At 37.3% G+C, this 13,192-nt stretch overlaps 1 protein-coding gene across 3 annotated transcripts in view; it reads right to left on the bottom strand.

Moving 5' to 3' along the window:
- Positions 1–13,192, bottom strand: part of SIN3A (SIN3 transcription regulator family member A) — a 55,200-nt gene that overhangs the window by 37,626 nt on the left and 4,382 nt on the right. For all 3 annotated transcript variants that reach the window (XM_015597702.2, XM_006922601.3, XM_015597701.2), the window contains exon 2: positions 1,658–1,879. In XM_015597702.2, coding sequence (XP_015453188.1) covers positions 1,658–1,846 — 189 coding nt within the window. In that variant the 5' untranslated portion in view covers positions 1,847–1,879. The remainder of the gene's footprint in view (positions 1–1,657; positions 1,880–13,192) is intronic.

Below are 13,192 nucleotides of genomic sequence, written 5' to 3'. Positions count from 1 at the left end.
ACAAACCACCTTTCTTTCTTCTAAGTCCTAACTTAAAGATTTCATCTGTAGCAGTCCTCTGACTGCTGCACCAAATGCCACATGAAGGCCCACTATACTGCCTTCAAGGGGGACTCCTGAGGAAGACACCTAAGGAATCACCATATCCTACTTTACCTGGTTTGCTTCTTGATTGTTTTCTTATAACTAAATAATTTTACACAAACTATAAAATTGCTCTCAAGAAAAATTATACCAATTTATATTCCCAGTAACAGTCATATATTAAAAGTCACTAAGAAGTTAGGTTGAAGAAGACCTCTGCAAACCATTTAAATAAATTATTGTTCAGAATGACCTGGACTGGAATATTATAAATGCAGTGATTTTTTAAAAAGTATTTGGATCTATACATATATATTCAAGTGGAAAGCTGTCTACTATATGTTAGATAAAAAGAGCAAATAGCAGAATAGTATATACTATATGATCCAAACTGTGTAAAAAGAGAAGTGTATCTAGGTAGCTAGGCAGGTAAACATATATGTGCTTGTATATACATTAAAATTTTAGATATCCAAGAAATGTACCAGTGGGATAAGGTCTAGCTAGGCGTTCAGAGGAAAAAGTAATCTTCTATCATTTTTTTAAAATGGTGATATTTACTTTCATAATTAAAAAGGGCAAAAAAATTTAAATTTCTTCCATTTTTACAAAATAGAGTGAACAGACAAGAAATGAATAATCAGTGTGGAATGATAGGAATATCTGCTGGTGGAAATATAAATTGATACAACTTTCAAAAACAATTTGACATCAGCTGCTAAGGTGAAGATGTGCACACCCTGTGTCCGAGCAATTCCCAGATACTGGAGTAACTCTTCTTTATATGCACTTAAACCTACTGAGTGGTCTGCAAGAAGAAAAGGAGTATGCACCAGAATGTAAACCAACTACTTCACTAATAACCATCCCGTTTACTTCAGCTGCCTCTTTCCCACCATAGCAAGACTCTTGATAAAAGCAGTGCATTCATTTAAATTCTGGTGAATTTTATTTTGTCATGGATTGCCACTGTGAGTACCGCTATGCTGAGAACCACCTACGAATGTTCACAGTAGCATTTTTATAATAGCATAGGTCTGGAAACAGATTGTCCATCGACAGAAGAATAAATAAATCGGATATAATCATATAATTCATAATAGTAAAAATGACTCAGTTACACACAAAAACATGGCTAAGTTTTAGGAACTACACTGAGTAAAAAAAGTGAGTTAAAGAAGAAACTATATTTTCATTTATATAAAAGTTCAAAAATACCCAAACTAAACAATTTTACTGTCTAGAGGTATAAACAAAATGACTTTAAAAAATAAAAAAGTCAAGGAAATGATAAACACAAAGTTCTAATTAGTGGCTACCTCTGAAGGGAGGGGGAAAAGTTCAAGGGATGAGGGAGGAATGCACAGTGAATGTCAAAAGTCATGACATTCTTTTTTTAAAAACTTATGTGGTAAGTACACAAGTGTAGATTGTTTTCATTATTTTGTATACCTTACATATATCCCATAAACATTTCTTATATCTAACTGAGTGCTCAATAAAAATCTTTTAAATGGATGAAACCACCAATGCTCGCTCTTCATGTCTAGTCCTTTGGTTAGCCCTAGCTTACCTGATAGCTGGGTGTGACAGAGTACTGAATTCCCGTGGCTGACTGCATTGTCTCGGACACGGCTTCATACACGGGAGGGGCAGGGGCAAGAACCCGGTGCTGGTGAGGAAAAGCCTCTGTGCTACCAGGGATCCGACGCTGCTGGGCCGCATACACCGGTGACTCCTGGTCATCCAAACGTCGCTTCATTCTGCGCTCATGCTCAGGGATGCACTACAAAACCTGCAGAAACCACGAGCAACAATATGCAAACCAATTCGTGCTCTGGTAAGATGTGCACAACTTAGGATCAGTTGCCCAAATTTAGTACAAACTCAACTCCCAGAACTAATTATCTACTTCATCCTAGAGATGACCACTGGGTAATGTAAAATGCATTCTTGTGCACACACACCCCACAGTGGACAGGCTATCATACCTGAAAGGCAAAATTTAAATAATAACAGTTTAATCTGGCACTGCAAAGTTGAAAAATAACCTCCAATTTAAAAAACACACAAATACACCTTTCTTTATTCTCCAGTTTTCTCTCAAATGCCATCATTCCTAAATATTAATTATATAGTCACATGCTACTCAAGTGCTTCTTCCTAATTCCTCTCAAAACCTAGAACTATAATCGTCTAGTTTTTAAAATATCAACTGCTTCAACAATTAAACAGTATCATGGAAAGAGCAATGGGTGAGGAGTAAGAGGACAACGGTTCTAAACTTGCCCATTTAAGAAGCTGTGTACATTTCAACAAGTTCCTCAAACCATGTGAGTTTATTTCTCCAACTATAAAATAAGAAAGTTGGAACAGATAATTTCTAAGGCTTCTTCTGACTCTAACATTTTTGAGCACTAAGGAAATTCCAGAATCCTTTAGGTCAATAATTCCTCTGTGGGGGTCACTTTGTTTCCTGCAAGACACGAAAAGTCTAGTACTACCGGCTAAGAATCCAGTTGAGTCTTTTCAGAGGTATTCCAACACCAATAGTAACACAAGCATATCAATAAGAATGTTCCAGCCATCTGAAGACAAAACGGGGCCAAGTCTTACCACCTTTTCAGTCACAAAAAAAAAATCTTTAAAAAGATACCACTCCTGTGGTAAGAAGATAAAAAATACAGTAATATGAGATCTCACAAGCCATTTCCCCTCCATGTGCAGCAAAGCTTTTTGTAAACGGAAAGAAAAAAAAAAAAAAGGCTTTACCTAATTTCTAAGTCACCCATCCCTCTTCTCCTCATTCCCTGGGAGCATGCAAGCCCTGAAGGTGAAGCTGTCCTCACAAGGATTCCCCAAGGCCTCTTCACCTCTTCTCTGTCCTCATCATCAAGCTCACCCTGCCTTGCTCTAATCCTTCGTCTTGAAACAGTGTCTCGGTTTTTTCTCATACCTCACAAACCTAAGTGAACCCTGACACAGCAGCGCAACTGTTTTCTTTTGCAAGCCGTCCACTTTTAATACTTTTTTGTAAATCTCAAACTACAGATAACCTCTTTCTGTTGTCCCTAACTTTAGATCTAAGGATTAAGTCTCCTAAATTCATGCGTGACAATTTGTTGAACTCAGTTAACTAAAATTGAAATAGTGCTGACAGCTGCTGAGGGGAAATAATTTCAATGTCTTCAATGGTTGTTTTCTTAAGCTTTTGTAATAAGCAGTATGTTTAGCTAAATATTTCAAAACTTTTCAGACATAGTAATATGTTGGAAATATAGATTTACCCATGCTATTAGTACTTAAGGGCCACCAGTCAATTGACTATGAACATGCAACCTCAACCTATTATTTTGGGATGAGGAAATAGGTCTAATAAATGGACAGGGTAAAAAGTCTTAAAGACGTTTCCACTGCCACTTCTATGTACACCAATGATCTAGACCATTGTTTGGTCTTGGGTTCTGCTGGTTTGAAACCCAGATGCTTCAACTCTACCTGAGATTAATCTCTGTAACCAAAAGCCAATACTTCATAAATGGAAAACCAAATTTCGATCAGAAGAGCACAGCATAGGACTATGAAAAGAAGATTAAAGTACCTGTTAAGATCTGGATTCTAGTTCAAACTGACAGGAAGCCATACAACTTTGGTCCTGTTTCCTGATCTGTTAAAAAGATCACTGCTATCAGTTGATATGCTCCTCACGACAATCCTGTCAGATGGGAAACTGATACTCAAATTAAGTAACTTGAAGGTCACATAGCTGGCTGAAGGAACACAAGGCTAAACTTTCTCATTGGCATACATGGCCAATCTGGAGTAGAATAATGGACAAACTATAGAATCCTGCTTGCAGAAAGGCACAACGTTAACTCCAGACTATAAAGTATTCAAATACCAAATGATGGAGCCACAAGTCAGACACAAAGCTACTTTCCAGCACTGCTTCAGCTGACATGATTTTTACGTGCCACTATGGTCTCCAACTGTTTTCAGATTTGGAGCTTACACTGTTAACAGAACTCCTGTCTATGAAGAGAATTTTTTTTTTTTTTTTAAAAAGCACTTAGATTTTGAGGGATGATGACTAGTGAAAAGGACTAATGTGAACAATGTCAGCAGAACACAAAAAAGTCACCTGGCCTTGTGTGATAATAAAAAATGAGAACAGCTCCAAATCATCATGGAAAGGAATCATAATGCCCAAATAAAGCGAGCAGAGCAGAGAAATTCTGATAATGCAGGGGAGTCTTTTGGAATGGGGTAGAACTGGGGAACAAATGTGACAGACTTCAGACAAAAGTTAGAAGGTAAAAGCTAACCATGCCAGAGTAAGAAAAATAAAAACCAATTTTCTAATTCTACAATCTAAAATGTCTTTAATAAAGAGTTTGCCTCCTAAAAATCAAAACATTTCTCCATGATTAAAATCCAAACAGAAACTCCAACTTTAAAGAATCTTATGTTTTCATTTAGATTAAATTTCACAAATTGGTTTAAATGGAGACAACAGAATTATTCCTATCAAGATAAACTCAGAGAAATAAGTGTACAAAACAAACTATCCTATTCTGGACGCTTTTAGGTATACAATACTGTACTTTCTTTTTGAAATAATTTAATTTATGGTTGACCCTTTTGTGCCTCTTGATTCCGTATTGAAATCATCTTGAACTAGACATTTTAAAGTTCTTTTATTTATATAATAAAAAAATTCTCTGAAATTATTCTTTTATTGATGGTCAGCATCATATAAAATCACATAAAATGTGTCCTAGTCAGTTTACTTAAATGAATACTCTTGAAAAAATGGAAAGTTTCTCTTTAAAAGCTAAATTTTCTTTTTTTAATCAAAGTATTAAGTGAATGTAATTACTTCAACCCACTGCAAGTGCCCGTCATAGTCTTCTTCAAAACCTGTCCAAAACTCCACTCTGGATCTAACTCTGCTAGGAAATGAAAAGTATTCCAGAGTAAGTTAAAAAGGCAATCTATTTACATTTCCCATATTACATAGAATAACAGTTCAATAAAATTGTCTTCTCAAAACACCACAAGATATAAAACCCAAGCCTCCCCTAAAATCATTTTTATATCCTTCTAATGAGGTGGTCCTCACCCACAGAAGATCTTGTGTGCCCCCCACCCCCGCCCAACCCCGAGGCACATTTGGCAATGTCAGAAGACATTTTTGTCATAATTAGGGGAAGAGAGACGCTACTGGCATTTCATGAATAGAGATCAGGGATGTTGCCAAACATCCTACAGTGCACAGAACAGTCCCCTACAACAAAGAACTATTCAGCCCAAAATATTAATAGTGCCAAGGCTGAGAAACCCTGATCTAATATAATGGTAACTCCATTTGGTATATACCTTTTGTGAGCTTTGGTGAAATTATGTGATACTGTAGTGTGACAATTTTTACCAAGGTAGCTTAGAACAATCATCTTGGTTATACAAAAGATATCACTGATTTCTTTATGACATGTGATTCATCTTTTACCTTCAGTATGCCAAATAAACATCATTATCACTTACCATTTGGGTGAAAAAACTATTAAAAATTTTAGTAAAAATTTAAACAAATCCAAATTTTATTATTTCATGTTTTCCTGATTTTGAAGCTATAAATACCTTAAATAGGCAATAACCATTAAAATGCAACCGACTGGTCTTTAACTGGGATGCATGAACTTGGAACATAGTGATTTTGTAAATTTTGATTCCAGATTTCAGGTACATCTCTATTAAAGTTCTATCTTATCGTTTTTGGGTTTCCTTCCTTCTTTCCTTCCTTTCTTTTTTGCCCTTATATCATCAAGCACAATGGTTTGAAAACTCAGTTCTTAATTTGGTAAAAAAGAGGACAGCCATCTTCTTTGCTCCATAACTGCAAATATTCTCAGTTTTAGACTAATACCAATTGAAACAATCCAATAATTTTATTTCTACATTATATTTCCTTCCAAGTGCCTCTGTACACACACCTGTGTACACTTAAAACCATACCAATTAAGTTGTGCTACACAAATATCTTAAAAGATGAAAGAATACTATTGTATATCCTTTCAGCAAACTGGAATGATTTTGATTCTTGTTGAAAATATTGCATTCTAAAGTCCTCATTGAATGATTACCTGGATGAGTCATTCATGAGGAAATACAAGGACATCATTCCTTATTTTTTCCCTCAAATATATTGTGCATTCATAAATTCTTCAGTTTGAGAAAATTCATCTAGGCTATTGTCATCTGAAGACTCAAAGCCTGTAACTTGGCTTACACAATCACTTTTACCAACATCATTAGTCTAGAGTGCTGCTATCTACTGCACTACATTCATCTACTAGTTCCTCTAATAATTATGAAATGTCTTCCTCTCTTAGTTTTCTTCTCTTTGCTATTATAGGAAAATGAAAAATTATGAATTATCAAATATGTTCAATGAAAGCTCTAAAAAGTTATGACAGTATGAAAAACTGTAATATAATCTTTATCCAGATTTCCCAAATGTTAACATCTTACATAATGTTTAAGATGGTTATCTCCCAACTTCTTTTATACTTTCTTGAAAGATGCTGTAATGCTTTGGGCAAGGCAGTAAGAAAACTGAACTGTAATAGTGATGATTTATTTTACTACTGCATCATCCTTCTAGGCAATTCCATCATCCTTCCATTTTCTTATTATTTTAGTCTTTTTTGGCATACTTGGGAATAACTAATGAGTAATGATGAAATAATACCCAGGAAAATGAAATACCAAAATGTTTCAAGATATAGGAAAACTAAAATCATTAAGATTCCATAATTTAGCTCAGATGTACAAATAACTAAAATGAGTTTATTCCATTAAAAAGAATTTTCTCCGTTCTTTCGAAGACCTCCAATAAAGAAAAAATGTCATGAAATATGAATCTTTACAAGTAGTACTGCTCAAAAAAGAAACTCAAAAACTAAAATTGGATCAAATTGATAAAGATGTTATAGATAGAAAATGAAGAGGAAGCTAGTTCGACTTAAATGGTATTGTACAAATATTAACTATGACTTAGATCACTGTACTATGCTAAGATGCATTTGGGTGAAGGTTATAAGGCAATTCTTTGGATTATTTTTGCAACTTTTTTGAAGTTTGAAGTTATTTTGAAATGAAAAGTTAAAAAATATTTAAGTAATATAAAAGAAGGAAATAATTGTGTATCCCTATTCTCAAGGACATTTAACATTTCGTTTGTGCGACAAGATTTCTATAAATTAACTGAGAATGGGAGAACATAACAGACTAAGTATAATAGAAGATATGCTAACTAAAGGTACAGAGAAAGCATTATAAAGAACAGGACTCGAGAAGGTTCTGAAGAGGATAGGTAGATGTGTCGCTCACCTTATACTGACTTTATCCTATTAGCCATATTTCTGACGTTACAGACATGAGCACACATGCCTTTAATGATCTTTGTATCCTCCACTGTGCTTAGCATACTGCCTTGTCTGTGGTGGAAACTAAATCATTCATTCATGTATACATGTATGCAAGCACCCTCTAATATTTATTGAGCACATATTATATGCTGGGCATTGTTCTGGGAGCTGGGGCTAGTAAACAAAACAAACTATCTCTCTCATTAAGTTTACATTTTAGTGGGAGAAACAGACAATAAGACGCTAAACAAAGCATTCAGATTATTAGATAGTGACAAGTATTAAAAAGAAAAAAAGAGGTTTTTGAAATTTTAGATAAGAGTGACCAAAGAACACCTCGTTGATAAGGTAACTTTTGAGTAAAGGAAGTAAGGAGTTAGCCATGTGGAAACCAGTAGGGGAAGCCTTACAGGCAGAAGGGACAGCAAATGCAATGACCCTGAGGTACACATTGTGCTTGATATTTTCCAAGAACAAAAAGGTTGGATAACTGCACCAGAATGGAGGAAAGACAGACTAGTATTTGTTCTCATAAGTCATAAGGACCCTGACTTAATAACTCAGACTGAAATGGGAAGTCACTGACAAAGCAGAGAAGTGACACGATCTGTCTTAGGTTTTGTAAGAGTCACTTACATTGCTGCATTAAGAAGAGACTGAAGAGGAGCAGAAACAAAGCAGAGAGAATAGTTAAAGTGCTACTGAAATGAGTTAGAGATATTAGTGGCACTTGCTGCTGTAGCTAGGGATTGAGAGAATTAAGTGGTCAAATTCTGGATAGTATTTTGAATACAAAACAAATAGGATTTTCCAATAAACCATATATGAAAAAGACAAAGACGCCTAGTAGATATCCAACAGGAAATACAGAGTGGGCCACTGGATATGTTAGTCTATAGTGCAAGGGAGAGGTCCTCAGTTAGAGATAGAAATTTGAGAGCATTATTTGGATTTTAGAAAGGTAATATAGTGCTTATGGTAGCTCTCCAAAATCAAGCATGTTTCTGCACCAAGTGGGACAGCCAAGATCAAGTTGTGCCCCTAAATTAGCTGTGAAACCAAACTTACCAACCAACCAATAAACTAAACTTTTTGCATTTCAGAGTTGCAGATAAGGGACTGTGGATGTGTATATGTATACTTCAACAGCCTGCAAGTCAGCAAGCCTAGCCCTGGAGGCTACCAGCAGGACTAAGGAAATGTTCACTGCCAAGATGCTGGTAAATACAAATGACATGCAGGCATACAAGCCAGAAGTGGGGTGGGGAGTACAAAAGCAAAAAAAACGGAGGGGCAAAAAAAAAAAAGAGATTATCAGTTAGAAATTGCTACCAATTACTAACTAGATAACCTCTAGTTAGCAAACTTTAAAATACCATTAGATTTCAATTTGTAAACTATTTATCACCTACTGTGTCCCAGCACTGTCCTAAGCACTGAGGCTATCAAGAAAGTTAAGTCCCAATCTAAACGGACTGTGCACCACTAGGTGCGGTGCTCCTTGAGAAAAAACAACAGGAAGTTGCCCTGATGTGTGAGGACAAAATCCTCTATGCATTTGGCTATAACTGATAACAAATCCCACTGGGCACATCTTTTGAAGAGACCCCAAAAGAAAATTACATAATTAAATAAAGGCAAAGTTTTGGTTTTTTAATGTGTTGTTAAAAGACCATTAGGTAATTGTCTAAAGACAATTAGAATTCATGCTTTTTAAAAAAGTGTCAGGAAAACAAAATTCCTTGAAATATTTGGAATGAATATTATTTAATAATGGCAGAACCCTGTTTCACAGACTATCCAAGTATGCTGCTGGATGGGTTTCATGATTTGACCTTAACCTCAACAAAAACATAAATATCCAGAATTATTTACTTAAATTGTAACAAGGAAAAACATAAAAATCATAAGATATCACTTCTACTACACACATTAAAGAAGCAGAAACATGAACCCATGTTGTAGAAAGTATTAAGACACAATAGTTGATCATATTAATAATACATCTTGAGCTTGACAGGGTAACAGTAACATATATGCCAACTTCGTAATTTCTTTACTGTGATTTCTTAACTTCCAAAGCAGTAGAAGCAATCAAATCTGCAAACTGAAAAGAACAGGATTCACAAACTGAAAAATAGACTATAATCCACTTGGCAATTTCAACATGATGCCATCCCTTCTAACATTTCAAAGCACTCTCTGGGGATACTTTGAGTGAGATTTCTAAAAGTCATTTAACACTTGCCTAAACTGGATCTATGGTTTCAGACTTCACTTTTCCTGTTTCTCATTCCATGTCCCCTGTTCCTCCAGCCAAAGGTGGGCTCTCCCTCCTCTGAACATGTACTTGACTCTTATGGCAGTCAACCTACACTGATGTGTAGTAAAATCATCAGATGTATATTTGCCCTTCCTTTTAACTTCTCGAGAACAAACATTCTTCCTGTGTCAGCCCAGAGCTCTTTAAGGTGGTCAATAAATGGGTATTGACTCAATCCACCTTTAGAATCTGAGTCCTAATCTTTTCTCTCAAAGCTGCTTTCAAAAGCATACTGCTGGTTTCTCAAATAAATAAATAAACAAACAAACAGTATTGCCATATGATCTAGCAATATCATTTCTGAGTATACCTCCAAAAGAATTCAAAGCAAGTACTTGAAGAGATATTTATACACCCGTGTTCATAGCAGCATGATTCACAATAGCCAAGAGGTGGAAACCCAAATGTCCATCAACATATGAACAGATAAACAAAATTGGTTTGCACATACAATGTAATAATATTTATCATTAAAAAGGTAATTCTGACACATGCTATAACATGGATAAAACTTGAGAACTTTATTCTAAGTGAAATAAACACACAACTGACATCCTGTATGATTCCACTTCTATGATGTACTTAGTAACATTTAGAGACAGAAAGTAGAATAGTGGCTGGCAGGGACTGGGGGGAGATTTATATTATTAATATGTCTATAGTCTCTGTTTGGGAAGATGAAAAAGTTCTGGAGATGGATGGTGGTGACAGTTGCACAACAATTTGAATGTACTTAATGCCACTGAATGGAATACTTAAAAATAGTTAAGATGGTGAATTTTGTTTTATACATCTATTCTAACCAAAATTAAGAAAAAACATACTGTTTCTTCTCTGTTTATTATCCTGAGACCAGAGGTAGCTGAAATGAAGAGTTAAGAGCATGAACTCTGGAACCAGAATGCCTGGATTCAGATCCTGGCTTGGCCACTTACCATATATTTAACTTCTCTGTGCCACTCACTTTTAAAACATGGATTTCACAGTATCCACTACACAGGCTGTCATGAGGATTAAATGGGTTAATAAATGTATGGTGCCTAACTCAGTGTCTAGGACATAGTAAGGGCTCAATAAATGCTGAGTTCTGATTGTTCAAGGAGATAGAGGATGTACTTTGAAAAAACATGTAACTATAATTTTTTAAAAGAACTACAGAAAGTAAAGCTTAACAAACTCTTGGTTGGTGGAGTTAACCAGAAGAACGAGAAAGCCTTTTAAAGCACTGCACTAGATTACTGAACTCCATGAACATAATCTTTTAATTCCAACTAAAATTCACAGGCATAAAATCTGCCTTGCACAACTCTCCAATATCTTGTCTGTTTGCACTAAAGATGTGAATAGGACTATGCTTTGCCAGGAATCTTATCAAATCACTACACATCTCCTTCCTTAAAAAAAAGAATCTTATCCTTCAGGTGAAACCTTAATTACAAAATGCCAATCTATCCAGGGTCTTTAATTTTGACAAAACTACATAATCTGTAATACTGATATCTGGAGAGACAAGCATTTATGAAACTTTCCTTAGATTATAACTAGGTTCTTATGTGAATTCTTAAAGTCTCTGTGGGACTTGTGACCCTGCTACACCAATAGGCAATAAATTCTTTAAGGGCAAGAATCAGGTATTCCATTTCCCAGCACATTCGTGCTGTAAATGGTGGTGACAACCACTTGTGGACCAAACTTTCCTCAATGGTAAATCCTCCACTGTCTTCACTATCTTTGCCAGTTTATAGCATCGGGAAAAACACCCAGGTTTTCAGTATCCAGCCCAATTCTATTACAGCCACCATTAAACTAAAAAGATACTGTTGCCACTCCTACTTCCTTAGCTGAGGTGAGACTTACTCTCTTCAGACATGTCCAGCACAGGGCACCAAGCTCTCAGTCTCAACCAAGCAAAGCACAAACCTAGAATTTAACTTCAGACAATTAGCCAGGACTTGCTTGGATGTTAGTGAATAAAAAAACTGATAATTCAATGTTTATTTTCTCTTGAAAATATTTTATTTTTCATAATAGACTATCGAAGCAGAGCAAAGACCTCAATCAAAATGGTTGTCCTAAGGCAATTCTCCAATACAGGTTGCAAGGCAACACTAGATGTCACATACACAAGGCCACACTAGTTCTCGACTTCACTCCACTTCCTGTAATAAAACAAGGTAAGACTAGTATACTTCAGAGAATATAAAGTGGTCTAGACGTTCTAACAATTTCATAAGACCAGAAGACTTTTCAAGAACACCTATAGTTACCTAAATTGCAACTTATTTCTTTGTGAAATTAGGCTTATATAGCAGACCCACCTGTACAATGAAGGCATTAAAAAATGCAAGGATGAAATCAGGATATTCAGGGTTTTTTGTTAATCACCATCTTTTATAATCAAATTTTAATAGTAAAATGTAAATCCAAAACTTCCTTTTCTAAAGCTGAGCCCTGTGAAGAGCAGGAATTCCCAAAGCCTTTCACAGTTAACTGGGTTTGAAGTCCTAAGGCACCGAAACAGTGGCCAAGTCTAACTAACTACCCACCACCCCATTGGCTCAAAGAAAGCCCCGCCCCGTACAGCGACGGTAACTGAACCTCAAGGAACTCCAGGAAAGGTCCTCGGCCACATTTCCAGTCTCTGATAACTCTCTATCCCTCCCCCCACCATCACAGCTGCGGAAGCATGGTCACATAGCGAGCAGCATTCGACCGCACACTTCAACGCAAGGACCTTGAGCACATCGCCCCAATAATTACAACGAGGAGTGGCGGTTACCATCCTCGCACTCTCCAAGCTGCACAGTGCCATCACCACTGCAAGGACCAAGGAGGAGACAAAAGCTCCGACACCAGGCCCTCGTGCCCCAAGCAAAAGGCACGGCCGAGCCACAACAGTGTGTCCTGACACCTCCACAGCTCGGGTCGACTGGGGCCCCTCCCACTCTCCGAGACATAGGGCGGGGCAGACCTAGGCGCCGCGACTCCCAGCCAGACCGACAGCGGGCTTTCCCGAGCCCCGCCTCACTTGCCAAGGAGGCGGAAACCGGGGGGAGGGGGAGAGCGGCTAGGAGGCGTGGCATCGCCGCTCCGTATGGCCCCTCCGGCCAACCGGATCCCGAGAAGGCGGAGGAAGACAGACTTCACTCCCCCTCCCTGCTTCGTCCCGAAGCCACACGCGGGAGACCCCCTGCCCGTCCCCCAACCCAGTAAGCCTAGGCGCAGCAGTCAAACCGAGGCCCCACCCACCCCAGGAGGATGGGAGGGGGTCGGCCGCACACAGCATTCAGCACAGGGCCGGCCCCGCCCCTTTCTCCACAATCGCACGCGCGCGCCGACCCCGCCCCTGAGCGGC

This window comes from Pteropus alecto, unplaced genomic scaffold (assembly GCF_000325575.1).
Source record: "Pteropus alecto unplaced genomic scaffold, ASM32557v1 scaffold38, whole genome shotgun sequence".
NCBI classification, from domain to species: Eukaryota; Metazoa; Chordata; class Mammalia; order Chiroptera; family Pteropodidae; genus Pteropus; species Pteropus alecto.
The sequence above is the reverse complement of the archived record's forward strand: the minus strand, read 5'-3'. Positions and strand labels throughout refer to the sequence as shown.